The sequence below is a fragment of the Hyla sarda genome, chromosome 3 (assembly GCF_029499605.1).
Source record: "Hyla sarda isolate aHylSar1 chromosome 3, aHylSar1.hap1, whole genome shotgun sequence".
NCBI classification, from domain to species: domain Eukaryota; kingdom Metazoa; phylum Chordata; class Amphibia; order Anura; family Hylidae; genus Hyla; species Hyla sarda.
This window is the reverse complement of record NC_079191.1, coordinates 357,776,356-357,802,800: the sequence shown is the minus strand read 5'-3', so window position 1 is coordinate 357,802,800 and position 26,445 is coordinate 357,776,356. Positions and strand designations below refer to the sequence as shown.

The following is a 26,445-nucleotide window of genomic DNA, read 5'->3' as shown; positions in this document are numbered from 1 at the left end:
TCTATGGGAGGGGGCGTGACGGCCGTCCCATAGACTTGTATTGGGGGGCCGTGGTCGTGACATCACAAGCGGGGTTTGACAGTGACATCACAAGCCTCCGCCCCGCATCACTAGTCATCCGGCACGGGGCGAAGTTCGCTCCGTGCACCAGATGTCTGGGGTGCCACAGCAGCTAGGGACCCCCGCGATCAGACATCTTATCCCCTATCCTTTAAATAGGGAAAAAGATGTCTAGGGGCAGAGTACCCCTTTAAAGACCACAAATCCTTATGTTGCTCTTATCCCTTTGGTAACATTACAATGGAACTGCATCAGTTAATATGAACATCTCTACAGAATTGTATGAACGAGAAGAAGCTTCAAGTTAATACAATCCTACCCCAACGAGACTTCTTTGAACACTTAAAATATCCATGCAATCTAACTGCCTGTTTACAGGAGTAAATTGTAATAAATTAGATGTGTGTATGTGACACCCTCTTTGTGTGGCACCACATCCACTTTGCACCAAGCTCCTCACACTTAGTCCGTTTTTAAATCATTCTGTGTATTTTTCTTGTACTGTCACATCACTGTGTACTTTATTCCTGTAACCTTAGGGGCAGATTTATCAAAACTATCTCAAACTAAAACTGTCTTAGTTGACGACAGCAACCAATCAGAGCCTAGCTTTCATTTCTTAAACTGTTCTGTAAAATGAAACCTAGCCAGTGATTGGTTGCTATGGATCACAAAGACAGTTTTGATAAATGAGGCCCAGTATCTCTATTGTGACATCACTGTGTGCATTATTCCTGTGCTCCTACACCTCTATGGACATTATCCCATTAATATGATATCACTGTGCGCATTATTCCTGTATTTTGACATTGCTGTTCACATTAATCCATTACTGTGCCATCAATGAGTGCATTACTCCTGTACTCTGACATCACTGTAGACATTATCCCACTACCATGATATCCCTGTGTGCATTATTTCTGTACTCTGACATCACTGTACACATTATCCCACTACCATGACATCACTGTGTGCATTACTCCTGTACTCTGACATCACTGTACACATTATCCCACTACCATGATATCCCTGTGTGCATTATTTCTGTACTATGACATCACTGTACATATTATCCCATTACTGTGACATTGCTGTGTGCATTATCCTTCCATCTTGATAAGGCTGTGAAGCACATTATCCCATTACTGTGTTTGTTTAATAGTACATTATAATATCCATGTGAATAAGGATCAAAAAATGTTCATGTTCTGTACTGACTGCTGAAGGGGGTCATGATGCACTGGGGTCTTATTATAAGTTTTTCTATGGGGTTTCATATTTAAATGTTATTCCTCAGATTTAATGATTAGTTTAGTGCAGTTTCTTTAATATTCCTCTAAATTAGCTTGATCCACCTTTCTTATATGTATGGTAAAGCTATAAACATACCAGCCCTGGTCATTCTTTTGGGTGCTCACTGATGGTAAAACTGTGTTACTTATTAACAAGGTAAATGCTTGAACTTAGATTAAGGGTTCATCATGCTTTCACTTTCCTAGTCAACCCAGTAAATTTATGGCATAGATCTCCTCTGCAAACACATTACATGTAAAGTGCCGGCTGACAGTCCATTTCCTCAGAGTAAAAGTCAGCAGGTTTCCTGTGTTTTTCCCATTACATCTCATTTGAGAGCTTGACTATTGCCCAATCATGGCAGGCAGCAGATGGCATTGTTAGCAGGAATGTCCCCAATGTTTGTCACTTTTGCACATTTGAGAAATTAAAAGGAAGATGACCTACCTTGCCTTGAAAGCAAGATGTCAGCCGCATACAGGTGTTAATGGCATTTATAGAAAGGCTGAAATGATCATTGTGCGAAAAGAACAAGACAGTCTTTTCAGCTGTCTCAAGACTAGTTAACAAGTAGCCATCTGAATACATAAAAGAGCCGCATTTCATCAATAAAAGACAGCAAGAAGATTTAATGAGGATAAAATGCAACTGCAAAATAATAAGATGAGCGCCGCGCGACTAGAACAATTAAAAAGGCCATCAGCTGAAGGATTCTTTTGTGTGTTACATTGGATACATAGTACTACATTATGAAAGGGTATTCAGTCTGAGGCAATGCCTTAAAGAGAACATGTCACCACGTCTTCTCTATGTAATAAACAAAGTGGGAGTACACATGATCTAGACGATTCTAGGGCGTACAACTTATGTTATAAATTGCTATATAGGGGAGATTGGAATCTCAAAAACCTTTACTAATCTCGTATTTTCCTGTTTATTCCAATAAAATGTCGGCTTTTTTTGTTATTTCAAAAGATACCTTAAAGGGGTACTCCGGTGGAAAACTTTTTTTTTAAATCATCTGGTGCCAGAAAGTTAAACAGATTTGTAAATTACTTCTATTAAAAAAGCAAGCTGAGGAGTGATGCTTGCTCTATCACACATTTCACCCGTTGTAACTCGCGATAGCAATGGGTCTCAGTAGTGACAACCGAAGCGATCTAAACTAAATGTCTGGACAACAAATGAAAAGTTAATTCAAACTTTCACTCTCAGCCAGCCCCTTAAATTACTTAGCTGTAGTTGAGTCATTTAATTATATTATAAAAAATTGTTTCCTTTAGCAGGGAAAGTAAATCCTCTGCCATAAGGCTGGGTTCACACACAGTATTTTGTTCAATATTTTTAGGCAAAACCAGGAATGGGTTCAAAACATAGTAAAAGCTGTAAATCAGTTCAGTCGGTTAGAACTCCTTAGAACTCTCCATAACGCACTAAATAATGTTACATAAGGGTTAATGTATTGTATTTTCTATGCACTTATTACTTTAAGAAACCTGTTGTCAAGGACCATGCTGTTAAGGGGAGTATGCAGTGGTGAACATGTGACTTATCAGCCCAATGGGAAGGATCTAAATTGTCCCCTTATATACTGTAGCCAGAGTTCAGAGTTCAGTATTTTTGAGGTACAGTTTGGTGAGGAGTGAAGTCTGTCTGTGAGGTGGATCTGAAAGGAGGCTTGAGAACTAGTCCAGCAACCATGCATCTACTACAAGTTAAAGGAGTACTCTGGAGCAAAGTTATTTTAGGGCATTGCACAGCTTGCAAGAAGTTATATAAGAAAGTCAATTACCTCTGTAGTCTCACTTGCACGCATCCCCGACTTTTCTGATATCCGGAAGTACAGCCTGTCTGGCAGAATTATGAATTTCGTTCAGCCGACAGCAGCCATCTTGTAACGAAACGTCACCGCTCTCATAGTCCTCCCCACTCTGAGCCAGCCCCTCTCGCCACGATCCGGTCACTCCCATCCTTTGCATACTCATCTGGTCTTCGTTTGCACAGCCGTCATTGGCTGGGCTGTGCAAACGCATCAGAATACCCTGCGCCTATCAGCGCGATCAGGCCGCGCATGCGCACATACCATCTCCCCGGAATCGGACATGTGATTACTGTGGGCCAATGATATCCCTGATAGTTACTCTGGTTTAACTATCAGGGATATTCTACAAACTACTTAGTCACTTTTGTAGCGTAGCCTCAATTCAGAGCGCATGCGCTACTTGACTACAGTAAAAGAAATCCATTACAAACTTCTCAGGCACCACGGGAGATGTAGCTATGAGAGCAGCGTGTGCCCGCATAGCTATATCTCCACCGGGAGCCGAGTGCAGCCGCGGAGCTCCCTTTCATTGGTGCGGGGGAATGGAGGGGGAGGGAGACAAAGATGATAGGGGAGTGTTTAGGGGCATGGGCGGCAGCGGGGAGGGGCATTTTTATTAAAATTAATAGGGAGGGGAGAGCAGGAGGGAGGGGAGGGGAGAGCAGGAGGGAGGGGAGGGGTTGAGGAGCAAGGAGGCACGGAGGGACCATAAATTGTAGCAATGCAGCATGGGGGATGACGATTTTTGCGTCATCCTCCACACCACCATGACCAGGAAGTGGTAGAAAATACGGGGCCCCGCACCGGGAGAATGGCAGCACCGATTTCAGAAATAAGTACATGTGCAGAGAGGTACAGCCATGGGGAACATTTGGGGGTTATACATTTAAAAATCAGAGTACTCCTTTAACCCCACTACCCAGGTGAAAGTCAAAGCCTTGCGGTAAAAGCCTACAATCTCAGGGATTATTTCAGCCAAGTTAGTCAAGTCCAAGTCCCTAAAGTATAGCGTGAGCTGCATACCAGTTAAGTCAATTATATACAGCACAATCAACTATAAGTCCCAGCAAGCCGATAAGCTTCACTAAGTTCACTCTGCATTTCCTTCACGCTAATCTGAGCTGTAATGGATTGTACTATCTTTTCAACTTCAGTAAACCAAGCCAGTTAACTGCAACCTTGCATCGGAGTGATTATTTGCCCCATGCCTGGTACAGGTGAAGCTGGCCTACCTAGGGTGGTATATAGGTCAACCACACCCTGGCATCACAATAAGCTTAATTACACATTACCCCGTCCGACACCACAAATATGTTTAAAATGTAATATAAAAAATGGCTACTAGATGGCTCTGTTCTGTTCCCTGCCACAATTAATACAGTGAGTTTGGTCTCCTCCTGGCCTGGAAGTGTTTCTCTGCACTGTGCTTGATTGACAGCTGCACAGAAAGTAAAAGCTCCACAGATTCTTACAGAAAGCTGCACATACTTAACCCCGCAGGAGAGCCTCACTGATAGCAACGCAGACTGAAACATGCAGAGAGCCTGAGGTCTTCTATTCATCACAGCACTGTAACCATGTGAGTGCGGAAGTGGTCCCCCAGCAGGCTTCAGTGATGTCATGTCTGCTGGGAAACGCCTACTTTCTCCTGCTGGAAAATTGCACTATGTGAGCAAGAAGAAAGGTAAGATAAGAGCTTTTTAAAGCTCAAAAAAAAAAAAAAAGGACTGGAGGGGTGTTAAGAGTAGTTAGGGAACATAGCCTGAGTTAGTTTAGATACGTTTATTTGGTGACAGGTGCTTTTTAAGTTTTAATAAGGCACTGTGCAATGATTTTTGGTTCCCCAAAACCACACGAACTCCCCATTTGATGTCCACTAACTATTACTAAATCTCCATGCAAAATTAAATAATATTTTGCCAATCCTCTCCTAAGGTGAACCCATCTGCTTATGAAATAAATCTGCCCCCATATTGTATGGCACCCCAGGGTTGTTACGTTGTTTATGCTGCAATAAAGCTAAGTGTTACGCCGAGCGCTCCGGGTCCCCATTCCTCCCCGGAGCGCTCGCCTCATCCTCGCTACTACAGTGCCCCGGTCAGATCCACTGACCGGGTGCGCTGCGGTACCGCCTCCAGCCGGGATGCGATTCGCGATGCGGGTGGCGCCCGCTCGCGATGCGCACCCCGGCTCCCGTACCTGACTCGCTCTCCCTCGGTCCTGTCCCGGCGCGCGCGGCCCCGCTCCCTAGGGCGCGCGCGCGCCGGGTCTCTGCGATTTAAAGGGCCACTGCACCGCTGATTGGCGCAGTGGTTCCAATTAGTGTCTTCACCTGTGCACTCCCTATGTATACCTCACTTCCCCTGCACTCCCTCGCCGGATCTTGTTGCCCTTGTGCCTAGTGAAAGCGTTCCCTTGTGTGTTCCTAGCCTGTGTTCCAGACCTCCTGCCGTTGCCCCTGACTACGATCCTTGCTGCCTGCACCGACCTTCTGCTACGTTCGACCTTGCTTCTGTCTACTCCCTTGTACCGCGCCTATCTTCAGCAGTCAGAGAGGTTGAGCCGTTGCTAGTGGATACGACCTGGTCACTACCGCCGCAGCAAGACCATCCCACTTTGCGGCGGGCTCTGGTGAATACCAGTAGTGACTTAGAACCGGTCCACTAGCACGGTCCACGCCTATCCCTCTCTGACACAGAGGATCCACCTCCTGCCAGCCGGCATCGTGACAGTAGATCCGGCCATGGATTCCGCTGAGGTGCCGCTGTCAAGTCTTGCCGACATTTCCACGGTGATTGCCCAGCAGTCCCTAATGATCACCCAACGAAATCACCAGCTGGCATACTTGACCACCGTGACACAGCAACTGCAGTCACAGATACAGCAGCTGCTGCCGCAGATACAGCAACTGCAGTCACAGACACAGCAGCTGCAACTGCAACAACCATCTCCTCCGCCGGCTCCTGCAACTCCTCCGCAGCGTCCGTCCGCTCCTAACCCCTGCTTGTCCCTGCCGGACAAATTTGATGGGGACTCTAGACTCTGCCGTGGTCTCCTTTCTGGAAAGGCCTTGTCTTGGGCCACACCGCTCTGGGACCGCAATGATCCTGCCACAGCCACAGTCCAGTCCTTCTTCGCTGAGGTCCGTGGTGTCTTCGAGGAGCCTGCCCGAGCTTCTTCTGCCGAGACTGCCCTGCTGAACCTGGCCCAGGGTGTTTCTTCCGTTGGCGAGTACGCCATTCAGTTCCGTGCTCTTGCTTCCGAGTTGTCCTGGAATAGTGAGGCCCTCTGCGCGACCTTTAAAAAAGGCCTATCCAGCAACATTAAAGATGTTCTGGCCGCACGAGAAACTCCTGCTAACCTACATGAACTCATTCATCTTGCCACTCGCATTGACATGCGTTTTTCCGGATGGCGTCTGGAGCTCCGCCTGGATATGGACTTTGTTCGCACGAGGCGTTTTTCTCCCCGGCTCCTCTCTCCTCTGGTCCTCTGCAATCCGTTCCTGTGCCTCCCGCCGTGGAGGCTATGCAAGTTGACCGGTCTCGCTTGACACCTCAAGAGAGGACACGACGCCGCATGGAGAATCTTTGCCTGTACTATGCCGGTACCGAACACTTCCTGAAGGATTGTCCTATCCGTCCTCCCCGCCTGGAAAGACGTACGCTGACTCCGCACAAAGGTGACACAGTTCTTGATGTCAACTCTGCTTCTCCACGCCTTACTGTGCCTGTGCGGATATCTGCCTCTACCTTCTCCTTCTCTACTATGGCCTTCTTGGATTCCGGATCTGCAGGAAATTTTTTTTTGGCCTCTCTTATCAACAGGTTCAACGTCCCTGTGACCAGTCTCGCCAGACCCCTCTACATCAATTGTGTTAACAATGAAAGATTGGACTGTGCCGTGCGTTACCGCACGGAACCCCTCCTAATGTGCATCGGACCTCATCACGAAAAAATTGAGTTTTTGGTCCTCAGGTTCTTTGGCCCCAAGAAGAAGGGGAGACCCAAGGGGGGGGGTACTGTTACGCCGAGCGCTCCGGGTCCCCGATCCTCCCCGGAGCGCTCGCCTCATCCTCGCTACTACAGCGCCCCGGTCAGATCCACTGACCGGGTGCGCTGCGGTACCGCCTCCAGCCGGGATGCGATTCGCGATGCGGGTGGCGCCCGCTCGCGATGCGCACCCCGGCTCCCGTACCTGACTCGCTCTCCCTCGGTCCTGTCCCGGCGCGCGCGGCCCCGCTCCCTAGGGCGCGCGCGCGCCGGGTCTCTGCGATTTAAAGGGCCACTGCACCGCTGATTGGCGCAGTGGTTCCAATTAGTGTCTTCACCTGTGCACTCCCTATGTATACCTCACTTCCCCTGCACTCCCTCGCCGGATCTTGTTGCCCTTGTGCCTAGTGAAAGCGTTCCCTTGTGTGTTCCTAGCCTGTGTTCCAGACCTCCTGCCGTTGCCCCTGACTACGATCCTTGCTGCCTGCACCGACCTTCTGCTACGTTCGACCTTGCTTCTGTCTACTCCCTTGTACCGCGCCTATCTTCAGCAGTCAGAGAGGTTGAGCCGTTGCTAGTGGATACGACCTGGTCACTACCGCCGCAGCAAGACCATCCCACTTTGCGGCGGGCTCTGGTGAATACCAGTAGTGACTTAGAACCGGTCCACTAGCACGGTCCACGCCTATCCCTCTCTGACACAGAGGATCCACCTCCTGCCAGCCGGCATCGTGACAGTAGATCCGGCCATGGATTCCGCTGAGGTGCCGCTGTCAAGTCTTGCCGACATTTCCACGGTGATTGCCCAGCAGTCCCTAATGATCACCCAACGAAATCACCAGCTGGCATACTTGACCACCGTGACACAGCAACTGCAGTCACAGATACAGCAGCTGCTGCCGCAGATACAGCAACTGCAGTCACAGACACAGCAGCTGCAACTGCAACAACCATCTCCTCCGCCGGCTCCTGCAACTCCTCCGCAGCGTCCGTCCGCTCCTAACCCCTGCTTGTCCCTGCCGGACAAATTTGATGGGGACTCTAGACTCTGCCGTGGTCTCCTTTCTGGAAAGGCCTTGTCTTGGGCCACACCGCTCTGGGACCGCAATGATCCTGCCACAGCCACAGTCCAGTCCTTCTTCGCTGAGGTCCGTGGTGTCTTCGAGGAGCCTGCCCGAGCTTCTTCTGCCGAGACTGCCCTGCTGAACCTGGCCCAGGGTGTTTCTTCCGTTGGCGAGTACGCCATTCAGTTCCGTGCTCTTGCTTCCGAGTTGTCCTGGAATAGTGAGGCCCTCTGCGCGACCTTTAAAAAAGGCCTATCCAGCAACATTAAAGATGTTCTGGCCGCACGAGAAACTCCTGCTAACCTACATGAACTCATTCATCTTGCCACTCGCATTGACATGCGTTTTTCCGGATGGCGTCTGGAGCTCCGCCTGGATATGGACTTTGTTCGCACGAGGCGTTTTTCTCCCCGGCTCCTCTCTCCTCTGGTCCTCTGCAATCCGTTCCTGTGCCTCCCGCCGTGGAGGCTATGCAAGTTGACCGGTCTCGCTTGACACCTCAAGAGAGGACACGACGCCGCATGGAGAATCTTTGCCTGTACTATGCCGGTACCGAACACTTCCTGAAGGATTGTCCTATCCGTCCTCCCCGCCTGGAAAGACGTACGCTGACTCCGCACAAAGGTGACACAGTTCTTGATGTCAACTCTGCTTCTCCACGCCTTACTGTGCCTGTGCGGATATCTGCCTCTACCTTCTCCTTCTCTACTATGGCCTTCTTGGATTCCGGATCTGCAGGAAATTTTTTTTTGGCCTCTCTTATCAACAGGTTCAACGTCCCTGTGACCAGTCTCGCCAGACCCCTCTACATCAATTGTGTTAACAATGAAAGATTGGACTGTGCCGTGCGTTACCGCACGGAACCCCTCCTAATGTGCATCGGACCTCATCACGAAAAAATTGAGTTTTTGGTCCTCAGGTTCTTTGGCCCCAAGAAGAAGGGGAGACCCAAGGGGGGGGGTACTGTTACGCCGAGCGCTCCGGGTCCCCGATCCTCCCCGGAGCGCTCGCCTCATCCTCGCTACTACAGCGCCCCGGTCAGATCCACTGACCGGGTGCGCTGCGGTACCGCCTCCAGCCGGGATGCGATTCGCGATGCGGGTGGCGCCCGCTCGCGATGCGCACCCCGGCTCCCGTACCTGACTCGCTCTCCCTCGGTCCTGTCCCGGCGCGCGCGGCCCCGCTCCCTAGGGCGCGCGCGCGCCGGGTCTCTGCGATTTAAAGGGCCACTGCACCGCTGATTGGCGCAGTGGTTCCAATTAGTGTCTTCACCTGTGCACTCCCTATGTATACCTCACTTCCCCTGCACTCCCTCGCCGGATCTTGTTGCCCTTGTGCCTAGTGAAAGCGTTCCCTTGTGTGTTCCTAGCCTGTGTTCCAGACCTCCTGCCGTTGCCCCTGACTACGATCCTTGCTGCCTGCCCCGACCTTCTGCTACGTCCGACCTTGCTTCTGTCTACTCCCTTGTACCGCGCCTATCTTCAGCAGTCAGAGAGGTTGAGCCGTTGCTAGTGGATACGACCTGGTCACTACCGCCGCAGCAAGACCATCCCGCTTTGCGGCGGGCTCTGGTGAATACCAGTAGTGACTTAGAACCGGTCCACTAGCACGGTCCACGCCTATCCCTCTCTGGCACAGAGGATCCACCTCCTGCCAGCCGGCATCGTGACACTAAGTAATGAATTAATACAATGATGCTGAAATGGTTAAAGCCTCCCTTCCCTAACGCCTCCCTTCCCTTATAGAAATGAAAGACCATAGAAGTATTATTCTACGTATCTATCTTTGGAGCCTGCAGATTGCGGACTCTGTTGTCTAATGACATTGACAGGCCACTTGACCCGATGCCTCGGTGTTCATTATTTTATGAGGAAACCTGACATAACTGCCTATTTGGTTAGTAAAGTACACAGTGAAAGGAATAAAAGGTTCAAGTATTACCAACTTCACTAAATGTGTTTTTTTGGGGCTTTATTTTCAAAAGACCTGAGGATTGTGTCACTGTATTGGAGGTGAGGATGAACTGCTTTTCACAAAACCCTTCTGATGATCTGAAGCACTGGGGACTCATTGATCCAGTTCCCAACTCTCCTGTAGCTCGTACTGTTCTCTGCCATAAGCTATCGATCAGTGCTGCCTATAGATAATGGTCCTGGCATCTGTGCTGGCGCAGCACCTCTCAAAAGGGTTTAAGGCTGGTACCAGTTATAAGTAACCACAGACAAGCAGAATCTAGGAGATGGAGCAAATTATGTTGGGAAGGTAGTTCAGCCATTTCCACTTGAAGTCCACTTTAAGGGTGTGTTCACACGAGCGTATTTTGTTTCAAACTCACAGTGTGTTTCCCGCTGGGTATTTGAATGGGGGCGGGCTCTCGGTGGGAAAATTTTCGGCAGCAGAAAGTCCACCACAGACCCCATTGAAGTCAAAAGGGTCTGCAGCGGATTTTCAACAGCAGAGATTCCACTGCCAAAAATCTGCTGGTGACAGCTTGCCCCCATTCAAACTCGCAGCAGGTAACATGCTGTGAGTGAGAAACAAAATACACTTGTGTGAATGAGCCCTTAGGGTACGTTCGTATGTGCATATTTTGTTACCTATAGAATAGAATTCAGTATCGGAATTCAGCTTGCGGAAATTTCTCAGAGAGGCAGAAAGTCCATTAAAGTCAATTATACTTTTATTCAAGGCAGAATTGGAGCAGAATAAGCAAGCGGAATTACTTAAAGGGGCACTCCAGTGAAAACCTTTTTTCTTTTAAATCAACTGGTGCCAGAAAGTTAAACATATTTGTAAATTACTTCTATTAAAAAATCTTAATCCTTCCAGTACTAGCTGCTGAATGCTACAGAGGAAATTCATTTCTTTTTGGAACACTGATGACATCACGAGCACAGTGCTCTCTGCTGACATCTCTGTCCATTTTAACAACCGTGCATAGCAGATGTACGCTAAGGGCAGCATGGTGGCTTAGTGGTTAGCACTGCTGCCTTGCAGTGCTTGGGCCTTGGGTTCAAATCTCACTAAGGACAACAATAAATAAAGCGTTATTATTATTATAATAACGTCAGCAGAGAGAACTGTGCTTGTGATGTCATCAGAGAGCATTCCAAAAAGAAAAGAATTTCCTCTGTAGTATTCAGCAGCTAATAAGTACAGGAAGGATTAAGATTTTTTAATAGAAGTAATTTTACAAATCTGTTTAACTTTCCGGAGCCAGTTGATTTAAAAGAAAAAAGGTTATCACCGGAGTACCCCTTTAAGTAAATTCCTCTACAATTCCTTGGTGTGAACACCCTAACAACAACTAACTAACAACCCTAACTGAGAAGTACTCCAACAAACTGCAGGGTATTTTGTCATTGTCCATATATGAGTCACCTAATGGACAACAACACGAAGCTTAGATGCCAACCACAGTGGCACTTGTGGCACAATGGCATATGTCGGCATACCATGAGGATTTCAGAGATTTAAGTATAATGGCCATAGAGGAAGAAAAGAGAGATGTGAGTGTAGTTAGAAAATGTTAAAATATACCTCTACAGTTTTAGGCACTTTTATGTAAAATGACTTTAGTGTTGCCCTGTGAACAATCCATTTTGAATGCATATAACTCTGCATTAAAAGGCAGGCATCCTGCACCATCTCCACTGCACCTGTCTCCAGCAAAAGACCCAGTACCATAGAATCACATTATGCTGGGTCTTGTGCTGGGGTGCTATGAAGACGGAGCAGGAAGCTTATCCTTCTAATGTCCAGTTATGTGGCAGGGAGCGCATACACTCAGTAGAGGTATTCCTAATGCAGGGGAGTGGGGAGCGGGTAGAATAGGCCCTTAATACAGCGCTGCATTATAGTTATTTTTCATATAAGTGCCAAAAACTGTAAAGGGCACGAGTTTTAAAGTTTTGCCCAGAATTTCCTTTAAAGGGCTTATCCAAGATTAGTACAACATAGCTGCTTTCTTTCAAAAACAGTGTCCTTAGGTTGTGTGTTGTATCCCATTTAGGTTTGATTCACTGCAATGGAATGCAATACAACACACAAACTGAGGACAAGAGCGGCACTGTTTCTGGAAGAAAGCTGCTGTGTTTTACTAATCCCAGATAACCCCTTTAAGAAGTGAATTTCCAAACTGTGGCCCTCCAGGTATTGCAAAACGACAACTCCCAGCATGCCTGGACACTCAACGACTGTCCGGGATTGCTAGGAGTTGTCGTTTTGAAACATCAGGAGGGTCACAGTTTGGAGACCACTGATGTAGATATAAGGAAGAGACCTAACATGCTCTGCCTCTTATGGATGACTACATATAAAATAGCAGCTCCCTATTTGTCTAACATAGCCTCCTCATCTATTGCAGCTCCAAGACGACCAGTGTTACTCATCAGTACCAACTCATGCAGTACTTTCTTGTTCTTCAAAATGACTTCTTTATTTTCATTAAACATAAGATGCACAAATACAACATGTTTTGAAGCTGGACACACCTCATCAGGTAAAGACACCAACACCAGACTTGTCTAACCTTGAAATGCGTTGTATTTGTGCACTTTATGTTTGTTTAAAATAGTGGAAATGAGTGAATTCTCTCCTATCCTTTGAATATGGTCCAAGATGACTATTTCCAAGGTGGATCTTGAGTAAGTGATAACCAGGCAGCAGCTCTTCTTAAACAGGCAAGCGATTCCTGGTGTTGTGCTCTAGATGCACAACCCATTGAATTGAGCAGAATACCTTCTATTAACTGAGTATTACCACTTTTAAGCATTGTCTTATGAAGTACTGTGTTGTTTATTTACTTTGCTTTTTTATCCTTTTTTTTGTTTGTAAGGAAAAAACAGTCTAAGGTTATGTCACATCAGCCACGTCACTATGGCAGGGGTGTGACGGCTGTGTACTAGCCGTCACACCCCCTCCCATAGACATGAATAGAGAAGGCGTGGCTTGGCATGATGTCACGAACACGGACGCCTGGGGCCCGGGGATGGTGAGGGGTCCCAGTGGCCGGATCCCCTGCAATCAGACATGTTATCCCCTATCTAGAGATGAGCGAACTTACAGTAAATTCGATTCGTCACAAACTTCTCGGCTCGGTAGTTGATGACTTATCCTGCATAAATTAGTTCAGCATTCAGGTGCTAATTTATGCAGGATAAGTCATCAACTGCCGAGCCGAGAAGTTTGTGACGAATCGAATTTACTGTAAATTCGCTCATCTCTACCCCTATCCTTTGGATAGGAGATAACATGTCTAGGGGCGGAGTACCCCTTTAGTTTTTTTTTTAAATATTTTCTGTGCATGCTCAGTAGCAATAATGGATATAAAAATAACGGAGCTTAACTGAGGTTATTTCTGTAACCATAGACCTCAATGTTAAATTATTAACGTACGTTAAATTATTTAAATTATTTATGACGGGAAAAAAAAATACTGCATGCCCGGTATGAATAATGGAAATAAAGCATAACTGATGATAACTGAGTACAATGGATATTAAAAACAAAAAAGGCCATAGGAATTAATATACTCTGTAACTTTATTTTCATTTCCGTTTCTCAATTTCAGAATTGGGTAGCAGAAATGAAAAACATTGATGTGAACCCATCCTTAAAGGGGTATTCCGGTGAAAAACTTTTTTTTTTCTCATATCAACTGGCTCCAAAAAGTTTAACAGATTTTGTAAATGACTTTTATTTAAAAAAAAAATCTTAATCCTTCCAGTACTTATCAGCTGCTGAATTTGGGTTGTTATTTTCTGTCTGACAACAGTGCTCCCTGCTGACACCTCTGTCTGTCTCAGGAACTGTAGAGAGTAGGAGCAAATCCCTATAGCACACCTCTCCTGCTCTGGAAGGTTCCTGAGACAGACAGAGGTGTCAGCAGAGAGCACTGTGGTCAGACAGAAAAGAACAACTCAACTTCAGCTGCTGATAAGTACTGGTAGGATTAAGATTTTTTAATAGAAATAATTTACAAATCTGTTCAACTTTCTGGAGCCAGTTCATATTTAAAAAAATTATTTTTCAACGGAATACCCCTTTACCCAAATAGTGTAACCAGACACTAGTAACACGCTCTAGACCAGTGGTCTTCAACCTGCGGACCTCCAGATGTTGCAAAACTACAACTCCTGGCATGCCCGGACAGCCAACGGCTGTCCGGGCATGCTGGGAGTTGTAGTTTTGCAACATCTGGAGGTCCGCAGGTTGAAGATCACTGCTCTAGACTGTGAGATATGGAGAGAACAAGGACACATAGGTATACACTTTTTTAGTCGGAGCTTCTAAAGTGGTTTTAGCAGCAAGAGTAGCTAAAGAAAAGGAAAAGAAATAAGAACTTTCAAAAGCCCTTATACATTTTATTTGTTAGGAAAAATATGTTCTTCAATTGCTCCAGCTTCAGTATGTCCTGTCACTGAATGGAGAGGGGCCAAAGACATTTACAAAATTTCAGATACCTCGGCTTCCTAGCTTTCACAACCTGACAAAGAAAAATCCTTGACAATAGAAGGCATTATAGATCATATTGTAAGACTCCTAACCATTCACTCTTTCTTTCATAGGATTTCTCAAATGAATACGTCCATGGGTACATTTAGTATACGGCTCGGTCTACCAATTCATGTCTAAAGTGTTCCAGCCTTTAAATATAAAAATGTATCAACAACATAGTTGTCAAGTAATGCAACGGGGTGTATGACTACATTCACAGCCTGTTGCATGCATGTGAAAAAGGAAACAGGAGGACAGAAAAACAAATAAGCTGCCAAAACAGGTCACTTATTCTTAATAATGCTTTCACCTATTCTTCTCCTGTATCAATAATGACATAATTACAATGAGCAGATGGATTGCACAACACAACCAGATGGTGAGGACGGGGAAGAAGTAAACAGGCTGAAAATCGACGATTTCTTTTCCAAACAAGGATTCCATTACTTTAAAAAAAAAAAAAAAAAAATTTATAAATAAAAAAATAGAGTTTGGGAATACACAGGGTAGAGCAGGATAAACCAAAGTTCACGATTTTGCCGATGCCCTAACGCAATGACACTACCGTGAACATCAATGAGATCGCAAAAAGCATCTCCGTAAAGACAAATGCACAAGGGGGTATTGTATAGCAGTGGTTGCCAAACTACAACTCCCAGCATGCCCGGACAGCCGTTGGCTGTCCGGGCATGCTGGGAGTTGTAGTTTTGCACCATCTGGAGGACTACAGTTTGGAGACCAGTGTGTGACAAGTAACAGGTTTTTACAGGGGAACCTGGGATATGGTAATGCGTAGCATGTAATACCTGTTTCTGTATAACTCACACCCACATAGGACTTGTTATTGGTGATTAGTGCATATACGTTTCCATTAGACCTGGTAGTGGCGTACCCCGACATCATCATATGAGGAGTCCCAATATAAACTGTATTGGAGACACCCGGTTTATTGGTACTCACTTTACTCAGTCTCTATTGGTAATTTAGGTCTCTCTCCCCTGAGGACGCTGTCAAATTAGGCAGCAAAAACGCGTAGGGAGCTGTAACCAATATTTGTTAATATTTGTTGTAACCAATATTTGTTACCATAGTGACCCCTGTTTGTGTAGGGGGTCTTCTGTGGTTTACAACTAGGGCAAGCTGATGGTTTGCATGAACCTTACAGGACCATTGGGAATACATCCCTAGCAGTTGGAGTGACATTATATTCGCTATCTTTCGATTTGATTTAGGGACACTCTCTTCTACTGGTGGTTTTTATCATTGGAATAATAAAAGCTTGATTTTAGGCACTTCCATCTATTTCTTGTTTTAATTTACTCTACTCTTGTCAAACATGTGACCACACAGCTTGGTCTTAAAAATGTTAACCCCCAAAATGAAAAGTTATTCCCTGTTCTAGCTTTTCATTGGGATGGGGGGGCCCGACCAAAAGAACCCCACCGATCATGACAACAGAGGTCAACTGCCCCCCAAGTGAACGAATAGGCAGAGCGACGCTTGGCCACTGCTTCATTTACACTAATGGGGCTTCCATACATGGCTGTTTGAAAGTCCCATACAGAGTGAATGAAGTAGCGCCAAGAATGCGTACTAGTCCTTTGTTAACTAGGTGGCCACACATGCACCCACTCAGTGGACATTTCACTTCCATTCCTTTAGGTGATGAGGGTCCCAGAAGTAAAACCCCAACCGATCCTTTTTATCTTGAAAAACACTTTAGGGCAGGGTCACATGGGGTGCATCCGCAGCGTACTTCATGATGCGAATGTCCTGCCGGCAGTCAGGGACTGCAAAGCGAGCTTGCGGCTACAGCCAGGATCACACGGAGCGCGCATCCGCAGCGTACTTCATGCTGTGAATGTGTTGACGGCAGTGAGGGACTGCAAAGCGAGCTTCCGGCTGCTGCCGGGTAGCTCTGTGTGTCTGCTCATAGTGGCGGATTTCTCACTGTCGCCGCTACGGGTGAACACACAGAGCTACCTGGCCCCAGTCGGAAGCTCGCCCTGCCTCCCCTCTGTGACTGCCATCGGCGTAAAATACGATGTAGATGCGTCACGTGTGACCTTGCCCTAAGGATGTACTCAGTACACAGTATCCTGTGCATATTTGATGCTTTAGATTTGTTGCTGTGTTCAGTCAATTAGTTTACATTGAAATCTGGAGCATAAAATCTGCAGCTATAAATCCTGCATATCAAATATGCGCAGGATACTTTACATGTAAATAGACCCTTAAGAGATACACGGAGAATTAAAACTTCTGTAAATCAACCAGTTACTCTCATATTTTTATGGACATTTAAAATCTTGTTGTTCGGAGAAAGTGTCCATCAGAAAATGTACCTGCTGTTCTTATTCTTAGATAAAAGATGTAAAACAAATTATAATTAAAGGACTGCCACTCAGTTCCAACTGATACTTTTACTGTCAAAAGGAAAACACCATAGACTATTTCTATACAACAATTCAGGCATGTGTACAGAGACAATTGTACTGTGGTGGGTCTGTGGTGGCAATTCTCTACACTTATGAAGATCTAAATGGAATCACAGCATAAGGGCATCTACATGCCAACTTCAGGGTTTACTACAGGCATGAGTACTACGAGCTTACACACAGTTCGTAAAAATTATTTGGGATATTGTTAGGCTGTGTTCACATCAAGATAAATGCCTCCGATGCACATATACCATTTCTAAAGCTCAAATCGGCTGCTATTGTATCTGTGCATGGATAGACACAGGCGCATTCCCTCCCTTTGCAGGCACGATTTTCAGTCCAAGTCAAGAGTTGAATCCGCTTGGAATATGACCCGTTCGTAGTCACTAGCTGGCTTTTATCGAGTTTGTGCCAGTCATTAGAGTGAATGCGTCCGTGCACAGATACAATTGCAGCCGATTTGAGCTTTAGAAATCGTGTCTAAGGCACTAATTGTAATGTGAATGCGGCATTAGAGATTACATAGGGGGAGATTTATCAAAACCTGTCCAGAGGAAAAGTTGCTGAGTTGCCCAAAGCAACCAATCAGATTGCTTCTTTCATTTTTCAAAGGCCTTTTCAAAAATGAAAGAAGGGATCTGATTGGTTGCTATGGGCAACAGGGCAAGTTTTCCTCTGCACAGGTTTTGATAAATCTCCATCATAGTTACTAGTAATACTCTCTGTTCACACCAGAGAAAACGGGTTGTGTTTCATCGGTTTTCTTTTGTACACAAACATTTTTTTGTTAAACAGGACAGAACCCCCTGAACCCAAGAAAAGTCATTGGGATCTCTCAGGACCACTTGAGGTTCCCTTTAAAAATTGCTTCTTTCATTTTTAGAAAGGTCTCTTAAAAAACAGAAGCAATCTAATTGGTTGCTATGCTAAGTGGTCAACTTTTCCTCTGCTTAAGTTTTGAGAAATCTCCCCCATTATTTTCTTAAAGGTAGTAGTAGTGCCCGGACCCCGACCGACTGCTAGAACGAGCCAAGAGAAGAGCGCACTTAATGAGACAAACTTAGAGTGTAACTCTATGGGATTATCTCCCAGATCTATCTTGTGTTTGGTTGGGGTTTAAATACTCAGACCCTGACCGATCAAAACTTGTCTCTAGGGCATATCAAATGTTTTTTTAAAGGGACAGGTACACTTACAGGAGAATTTTATTAAAGGGGTTGTCTAAATATTTAAGAGATTATTCTAGCTACAGGAAATGGGCTTCTGTGCCGAAGTTCCAGTGGTCCCACCAGTTTTAGTTGATTTTCCTGGAGCAATCTGGTTCCACATGTGACCACTGCAGCCAATCACAGGCCTCAGCAGTCTTGCACTAGACATGCTAGCATAACCTCCAAAGCCAGTGGCTGGCTGCAGTGGTCATGTGGTTGTGCAGCATGTCCAGAAAAATAAGCAAAGAATGGCAGGGATCACCAGACCAGTGGTGATGGAGTGGTAGGGGATTTAACAGGTGAGTTATGCTTGTATGTTTTTTTGTATTATAACATTTCCTGTAGCCAGTTTAATTACTTTTAAATGGCAGACAAAAGCTTCAATATTTTCTTTGGTTGCATTAGTTTCTGAGGCTATGCTTGGGATGTGAGATATATATTTTGGATCCATACATTTAAAGATTGGGATCCAGCTCATCCTGTAAGGGTATGAACACTCAGATCTGTGTAATTAAGAAGCAACCTATTCATACTAAGACAGTAATTCCATGCCATCTGCCAAACCTTGTAGAGCCTGGCATGGTGCCTGTTGCCTGCTGTAGCTTCTGTTACCCACCTGATCCTTGGAGACTTGCTTTGATGGAGCGTTTATGCCAAGCTTTTCCAGAGGATAGACAATCTGTCGCCTTGGTCGCACGGGAACCATGTAATGAAGGGCAGATGTCAGTGAATGGGCGCAGGGATTCTTAAACTAAAAGACAACCATCTTCATTTTAGTAAGGAGAATGTCAACTCTGTGTCTCGCAGATGTTTAACAAACACAGAATTCTTAGCAGACTTGGCAAATTGAATGCGGGGGGTTAGAGAAAAATAATAACAAATAAACATAGTGCAGGAGCAGCGGAATGAGGTGCGCGTAATACCCACCGCTAATGAAGATAATTATGAGAGTAATTACATTACCATCTCTGTGGGAATGGCAGATAAACAAGTGGCTTGGTTTATGGCATTTTGCTGCACCAGTATGTTTCCCAGGAGCACATTCTCTCGCTACCAACCATAAATCAGCTCATCTTATCTTCCTCCATTTTGCCTTCTGATTATTGTTATAAGGATCTTTTGCTTAGAATCCAATACAATCCTAATGTATATGGTAAACCCTATCCTGGCCTTTGTCTATTTGCCATGCTGTGTAACTAGTACTTTAAGTTTTACACTGGCACAAGTACAGTTTGTGAGCATTTATGGCTTTAGGCTTAAAAAAAAAGTTAGACAATAAAATTTTTTAAAAAGGTGCTGTAAAACTTAACTTTTAATGCTAATCACTTGATAAAATCCACCTAAAATAAAAGAATGAGTTTGAATCAAACACCAAACAGAAAAATAGGCAATTGAGCATGGTTCAGTGAAAAGTGGGCAGAAAGGGGTATGGCCTCCTGCCCCCTGATCTTAGTAAATTCCCCTCAATGTCTCACTGTTTCTTGACCATGGCAATTCAACCTGTTATCTTAATTAAAGGGGTACTCCGGTGGAATTTTTTTTTTTTTAAATCAACTGGTGCCAGAACGTTAAAGAGATTTGTAAATTACTTCTATTAAAAAATCTTTACCCTTCCAGTACTTTTTAGCAACTGTATGCTAGAGAGGAAATTCTTTTCTTTTTGAATTTCTTTTTTGTCTTGTCCACAGTGCTCTCTGCTGACACCTCATGCCCTTATCAGGAACTTTCCAGAGCAGGAGAAAATCCCCATTGCAAACCTATGCTGCTCTGGAGAGTTCCTGACACGGACAGAGGTGTCATCAGAGAGCACTGTGGACAAGACAAAAAAGAAATTCAAAAAGAAAAGAATTTCCTCTGGAAGGGTAAACATTTTTAATAGAAGTCATTTACAAATCTGTTAAACTTTCTGGCATCAGTTGATTTAAAAAACAAAACAAAACATTTTTCCACCGGAGTACCCCTTTAAGGGAAAATCTGCCATAGAAAAAATACCTATGTCTGGAGCTGTAGATTACTTCATCCTACAGATTACTTCTCTCTTTTTCTGTAAGTGTGCATGTTGTTCATGGAAGATTACTGCATGTCATGTTGGCACAATTATAAGAAAAAAATTACATTTATTTTGCGCTCTATAAGGCTACTTATAACCCTTTATATAAAAGGGAAGCTATAGTAGCATTCCGATCCCTGTAATATTAGTTGTGACTGTTGGTTACTTGGTAAATTACTTAAACGTTTAATAACTTGAGTTAAAGAAAAAAACAACAACAGATAATGTACAGTAAGTTACCTGATTTTGGTCATACGGAGGGTATACTGGGTAATATAAAGAAGACTTGTGGGATAAGCGGAGAATCTCTTTCAGGAAATGCTTGCTGTACAGTTTAAATATTGGATTTAGAGCATAATGGTGGAAATGACCGTGCTCATCCCGCTGATGATGATTGAAGTAGATAAAATCCTCAATGTTGTAGTGTGACCGAATGTACTCAATGTCCTACAAAGCAACATAGCACAGAGAACGTGAAAGGCACATAATACACCTGCATACATTAATGTTATCATGTATGATGTAACAAACTACATTACTAAAACAGAAATGATCCAATAGTTGTAGGTCTTTTGACAAGGCCATGACACTACAGTGGCCATATACCTGCAGAGCCCCAACCAATGCAGTTACCAATTTTTATACAATTTTGACACAATGCATGTGGGCATGGTGAGAATTGGGCCTTAAAGGACAACTGCAGCGCTAGAAAATTAGGGCCCAAATGTAATGATATCACAAGTTATATACGTTTCTAAATGGGATCCATTACCTGGCTGGTCCCGTTTCTCCGCTATGCCGCCACCGGAAGTCATCTCCTGGTCCCCAAACGCGCTAGGCGTCGACCTATTATTCTCTATGGAGCCACCATCTTGGTCGACGCTACATCAGCCTGATTGGCTGCGCATGGGCAGTACTACGCAAATAGCGTAGGGATAACGCTAGGCTCCTATTCTATTTGCGTAGTGCTGCGCCTGCGCAGTACTACGTTAGCCACGCGTGAGGCTTTTAAATCTGTTCCCGTACACTGAGAGCTGACAGGGACGGGGAACAGAGCCGTGCTCGGCATTCTTGTGACACCGCCAGTGGGCACAGGGACCCCGCTAGCGGTGATGGTAGCGATCGCGCTCGTGGGAGGCACTCTCGTGACACCGCTAGTGGGCACATAGATCCCGCTAGCGGTGGGGATTGATCGTGCTCGCGGGGACACTGACTGACAGGCGCAACGGGGGGATGCAGTAAATTGATTAGCTTCTATCGGGCCACAGAAGCACACCGGGACAAGTGAGGGCGCTGCGCTGGGCTCTACAATTCATCCGGAGGGTGAGGGAGGGGCCCGACCGGTACAGCGGTATGGGCAAAAATCCATACCGTGGGGAAAAAAAAACGGTATCCGGTTTATACCGGTATACCGCCCAGCACAAGGGGCCGCAGCCTATCAGTACATGTGGTGAGGGTAGGAGGGGTAGGATCGGAGGAGATAACCACAAGGGAAGGAGCTGTGGGCGTCACTTTATTATAATTTATTAGAATTTCCTCGGGGGGAGAGGAGGGGGAGAGAGCAGCAGCTAACAGGAAGCTGGCGCAGGGAGTCATGGGAAATGTAGTCTTTATGACATGGCTGCTTACTGCTACAGGTGGCAATTACAAGAGAGTGGCTGGGCCAAATTTGACAAATGAGGTATCGTTGGAAAGGTCTTTGAAAGAGCTATCAGATTTTTTTTTATGTATGAGCGCTGCAGATGTCCTTTAAAAAAGTATTCAATCAAAGACTGAGGTTTGAAAACAGCTGCTGGCTGAGCAGGCAATACCATGTGCCAACTCAAACCTTGGAAGTACTGTGCAGCAGGACCAGGAGCTCTGTAAGAACAGAAGGAAGGTAATTATATGTTATTTTTCTATATAGAACCTAGTTAAAAAAAATAATAATAATTCCGGGAATACCCATTCAAGACATGTTAGGTGCTCAATGGTCAGTTGACATTTTTAGACTAACATACTGTAACTAAAGTATAGAAACACCAGGTTAGTAGTTTTGTAGATATTATATATATAAAAATACTGTATATATACTACATATCCGTAGTTTCAGGTGCTGCGCATCTCGTATCTTCACAGCATAGACAATTGCCTTCAGATGACCCCAAAGATAAAAGTCTAAGGGGGTCAGATCAGGAGACCTTGGGGGCTATTCAACTGGCCCACGACGACCAATCCACTTTCCACAGCATAGCATAGACAATTGCCTTCAGATGACCCCAAAGATAAAAGTCTAAGGGGGTCAGATCGGGAGACCTTGGGGGCCATTCAGCTGGCCCACGACGAACAATCCACTTTCCAGGAAACTGTTCATCTAGGAATGCTCGGACCTGACACCCACAATGTGGTGGTGAACCATCTTGCTGGAAAAACTCAGGGAACGTGCCAGCTTCAGTGCATAAAGAGGGAAACACATCATCATGTAGCAATTTCACATATCCAGTGGCCTTGAGGTTTCCATTGATGAAGAATGGCCCGACTATCTTTGTACCCCATATACCACACCATACCATCAATTTTTGTGTTCCAACAGTCTTGGAGGGATCTATCCAATGTGGGTTAGTGTTAGACCAATAGCGGTGGTTTTGTTTGTTAACTTCACCATTCACATAAGTTTGCCTCATCACTGAACAAAATCTTCTGCGTAAACTGAGGGTCCTGTTCTAATTTTTGTTTTGCCCATTCTGCAGCACCTGAAACTACGGATACTGGAAGCCTGTGCTAGCATTTCTCCTGCGGTGTATATAGTAGTATATAGCAGTGTATACGGATACTGGAAGCCTGTGCTAGCATTTCTCCTGCGGTGTATATAGTAGTAAATAGCAGTGTATACGGATACTTGAAGCCTGTGCTAGCATTTCTCCTGCGGTGTATATAGTAGTATACAGCAGTGTATACGGATACTGGAAGCCTGTGCTGGCATTTCTCCTGCGGTGTTGCTATCAGTGTGTGCAGCGTGGGAGAAGAGGGTTGCATTGACAATCCAACACAATGGGCAGCACATTGAACACACTTTATAAGTGGTCAGAAACTTGTAAATAACTCATGAAAGAATAAAGTTACTTTAAAACCAAGCAAATCATTGTTTTTCTTGTGAAATTCTCAATAAGTCTGATGTGTCACATGACCCTCTTCCTATTGAAAAAACAAAATTTGGATTCAAAATGGCCACCATGGTCCCCACCCATCTTGAAAAGTTTTCCCCCTCACATATACTAATGTGCCACAAACAGGAAGTTAATATCACCAACCATTCCCATTTTATTAAGGTGTATCCTTATAAATGGCCCACCCTGTATATATATTATATGCGTTACTCAAGGGCCACAGCCAGACATGCCGCCTCTCTTGCCCTAACCTCCCAGTCGTTTGATGCATTAATGTATAGGGCTCTGTATATCAGTCATGGAGGGGCTAGGAGGCGAGTTTGAGCAAGGAGACGTGCCAGACTGTGGCACTTGAGCGGCATGGTTCTGCCTCCTTAACACCTGGCTGAGAAATAAGATGGTGATTTTATAAGTTTGGAAACTACCATTTGCTTGTATGCCCTAATAGCTATCCAACAGTATCTGCAGCTCTGAGCAGTAAATAGAGCTGAAAGATTCCCTTTGAGCATCACAGTATAACATGGAGTAAACAAACTTCAGGGATATCAATCTGTCCAGTTGGGGCGATCTTACATGCAATGCTACTGGCCACTGCAAGCGCTTGCGATCCTGATAATTGTCAGCTGGCAGGTGGACTTGCCACTGTTCAAAGTGGTAAGACCAGGTGCCACACAACAAAAATCTGGATAGCAATTGCTAGCTGTAGCTGTGGGAACTGGCACTAGGAAGCATAAGTGATTGTGAATCAGTTTCACCTACTTTGGTGTAAATGAAAGTGACAACAGGTACACTGGAGAGACAACAGCAAAAAAAAAACACATTTACTCTCTCCTTAGCCTTCCTGACGCATTTTGCCCTAGTTTTGCACTTTGCTAGAGTCTTGTGTGCATATTTCTAATCAAACTGTTAGAAACAGATTCCATGGAGGTGGCAAAAAGGCCCGATGTCCTCTAGTGAAACCTGTGCTCACAGCTCAGTTCTGTGCAGTGTTACGCCGAGCGCTCCGGGTCCCCGCTCCTCCCCGGAGCGCTCGCAACATCCTCGCTACTGCAGCGCCCCGGTCAGATCTACTGACCGGGTGCGCTGCGATACCGCCCCCAGCCGGGATGCGATTCGCGATGCGGGTGGCGCCCGCTCGCGATGCGCACCCCGGCTCCCGTACCTGACTCGCTCTCCGTCGGTCCTGTCCCGGCGCGCGCGCCGGGTCTCTGCGATTTAAAGGGCCACTGCGCCGCTGATTGGCGCAGTGGGTCTAATCAGTCATTCACCTGTGCACTTCCCTATTTAACCTCACTTCCCCTTCCCTTCCTTGCCGGATCTTGTTGCCATCGTGCCAGTGAAAGCGTTCCCTTGTGTGTTCCTAGCCTGTGTTCCAGACCTCCTGCCGTTGCCCCTGACTACGATCCTTGCTGCCTGCCCCGACCTTCTGCTACGTCCGACCTTGCTCTTGTCTACTCCCTTGTACCGCGCCTATCTTCAGCAGTCAGAGAGGTTGAGCCGTTGCTAGTGGATACGACCTGGTTACTACCGCCGCTGCAAGACCATCCCGCTTTGCGGCGGGCTCTGGTGAAAACCAGTAGTAACTTAGAACCGGTCCACTAGCACGGTCCACGCCAATCCCTCTCTGGCACAGAGGATCCATCTCCTGCCAGCCGAATCGTGACAGTAGATCCGGCCATGGATCCCGCTGAAGTTCCACTGCCAGTTGTCGCCGACCTCACCACGGTGGTCGCCCAGCAGTCGCAACAGATAGCGCAACAAGGCCACCAGCTGTCTCAACTGACCGTGATGCTACAGCAGTTACTACCACAGCTTCAGCAATCATCTCCTCCGCCAGCTCCTGCACCTCCTCCGCAGCGAGTGGCCGCTTCCGGCCTACGACTTTCTTTGCCGGATAAATTTGATGGGGACTCTAAGTTTTGCCGTGGCTTTCTTTCACAATGTTCCCTGCACTTGGAGATGATGTCGGACCAGTTTCCTACTGAAAGGTCTAAGGTGGCTTTCGTAGTCAGCCTTCTGTCTGGGAAGGCTCTGTCATGGGCCACACCGCTCTGGGACCGCAATGACCCCGTCACTGCCTCTGTACACTCCTTCTTCTCGGAAATTCGAACTGTCTTTGAGGAACCTGCCCGAGCCTCTTCTGCTGAGACTGCCCTGCTGAACCTGGTCCAGGGTAATTCTTCCGTTGGCGAGTACGCCATCCAATTCCGTACTCTTGCTTCCGAATTATCCTGGAATAATGAGGCCCTCTGCGCGACCTTTAAAAAAGGCCTATCCAGCAACATTAAAGATGTTCTGGCCGCACGAGAAATTCCTGCTAACCTACACGAACTCATTCATCTTGCCACTCGCATTGACATGCGTTTTTCCGAAAGGCGTCAGGAGCTCCGCCAGGATATGGACTTTGTTCGCACGAGGCGTTTTTTCTCCCCGGCTCCTCTCTCCTCTGGTCCTCTGCAATCCGTTCCTGTGCCTCCCGCCGTGGAGGCTATGCAAGTTGACCGGTCTCGCTTGACACCTCAAGAGAGGACACGACGCCGCATGGAGAATCTTTGCCTGTACTGTGCCGGTACCGAACACTTCCTGAAGGATTGTCCTATCCGTCCTCCCCGCCTGGAAAGACGTACGCTGACTCCGCACAAAGGTGACACAGTTCTTGATGTCAACTCTGCTTCTCCACGCCTTACTGTGCCCGGATCTGCAGGAAATTTTATTTTGGCCTCTCTCATCAACAGGTTCAACATCCCTGTGACCAGTCTCGCCAGACCCCTCTACATCAATTGTGTTAACAATGAAAGATTGGACTGTGCCGTGCGTTACCGCACGGAACCCCTCCTAATGTGCATCGGACCTCATCACGAAAAAATTGAG

At 46.0% G+C, this 26,445-nt stretch overlaps 1 protein-coding gene across 3 annotated transcripts in view; it reads right to left on the bottom strand.

Annotated features, from left to right (window-relative positions):
• The window catches only part of CFAP61 (cilia and flagella associated protein 61), a 337,213-nt gene that overhangs the window by 210,710 nt on the left and 100,058 nt on the right, over positions 1–26,445 (bottom strand). For 2 of the 3 annotated variants that reach the window (XM_056567635.1, XM_056567636.1), the window contains exons 15-16: positions 20,669–20,875; positions 18,995–19,129 (exon numbers count right to left, since the gene is read on the bottom strand). In XM_056567635.1, coding sequence (XP_056423610.1) covers positions 18,995–19,129; positions 20,669–20,875 — 342 coding nt within the window. The remainder of the gene's footprint in view (positions 1–18,994; positions 19,130–20,668; positions 20,876–26,445) is intronic. The other variant, XM_056567638.1, reaches the window with a different exon arrangement.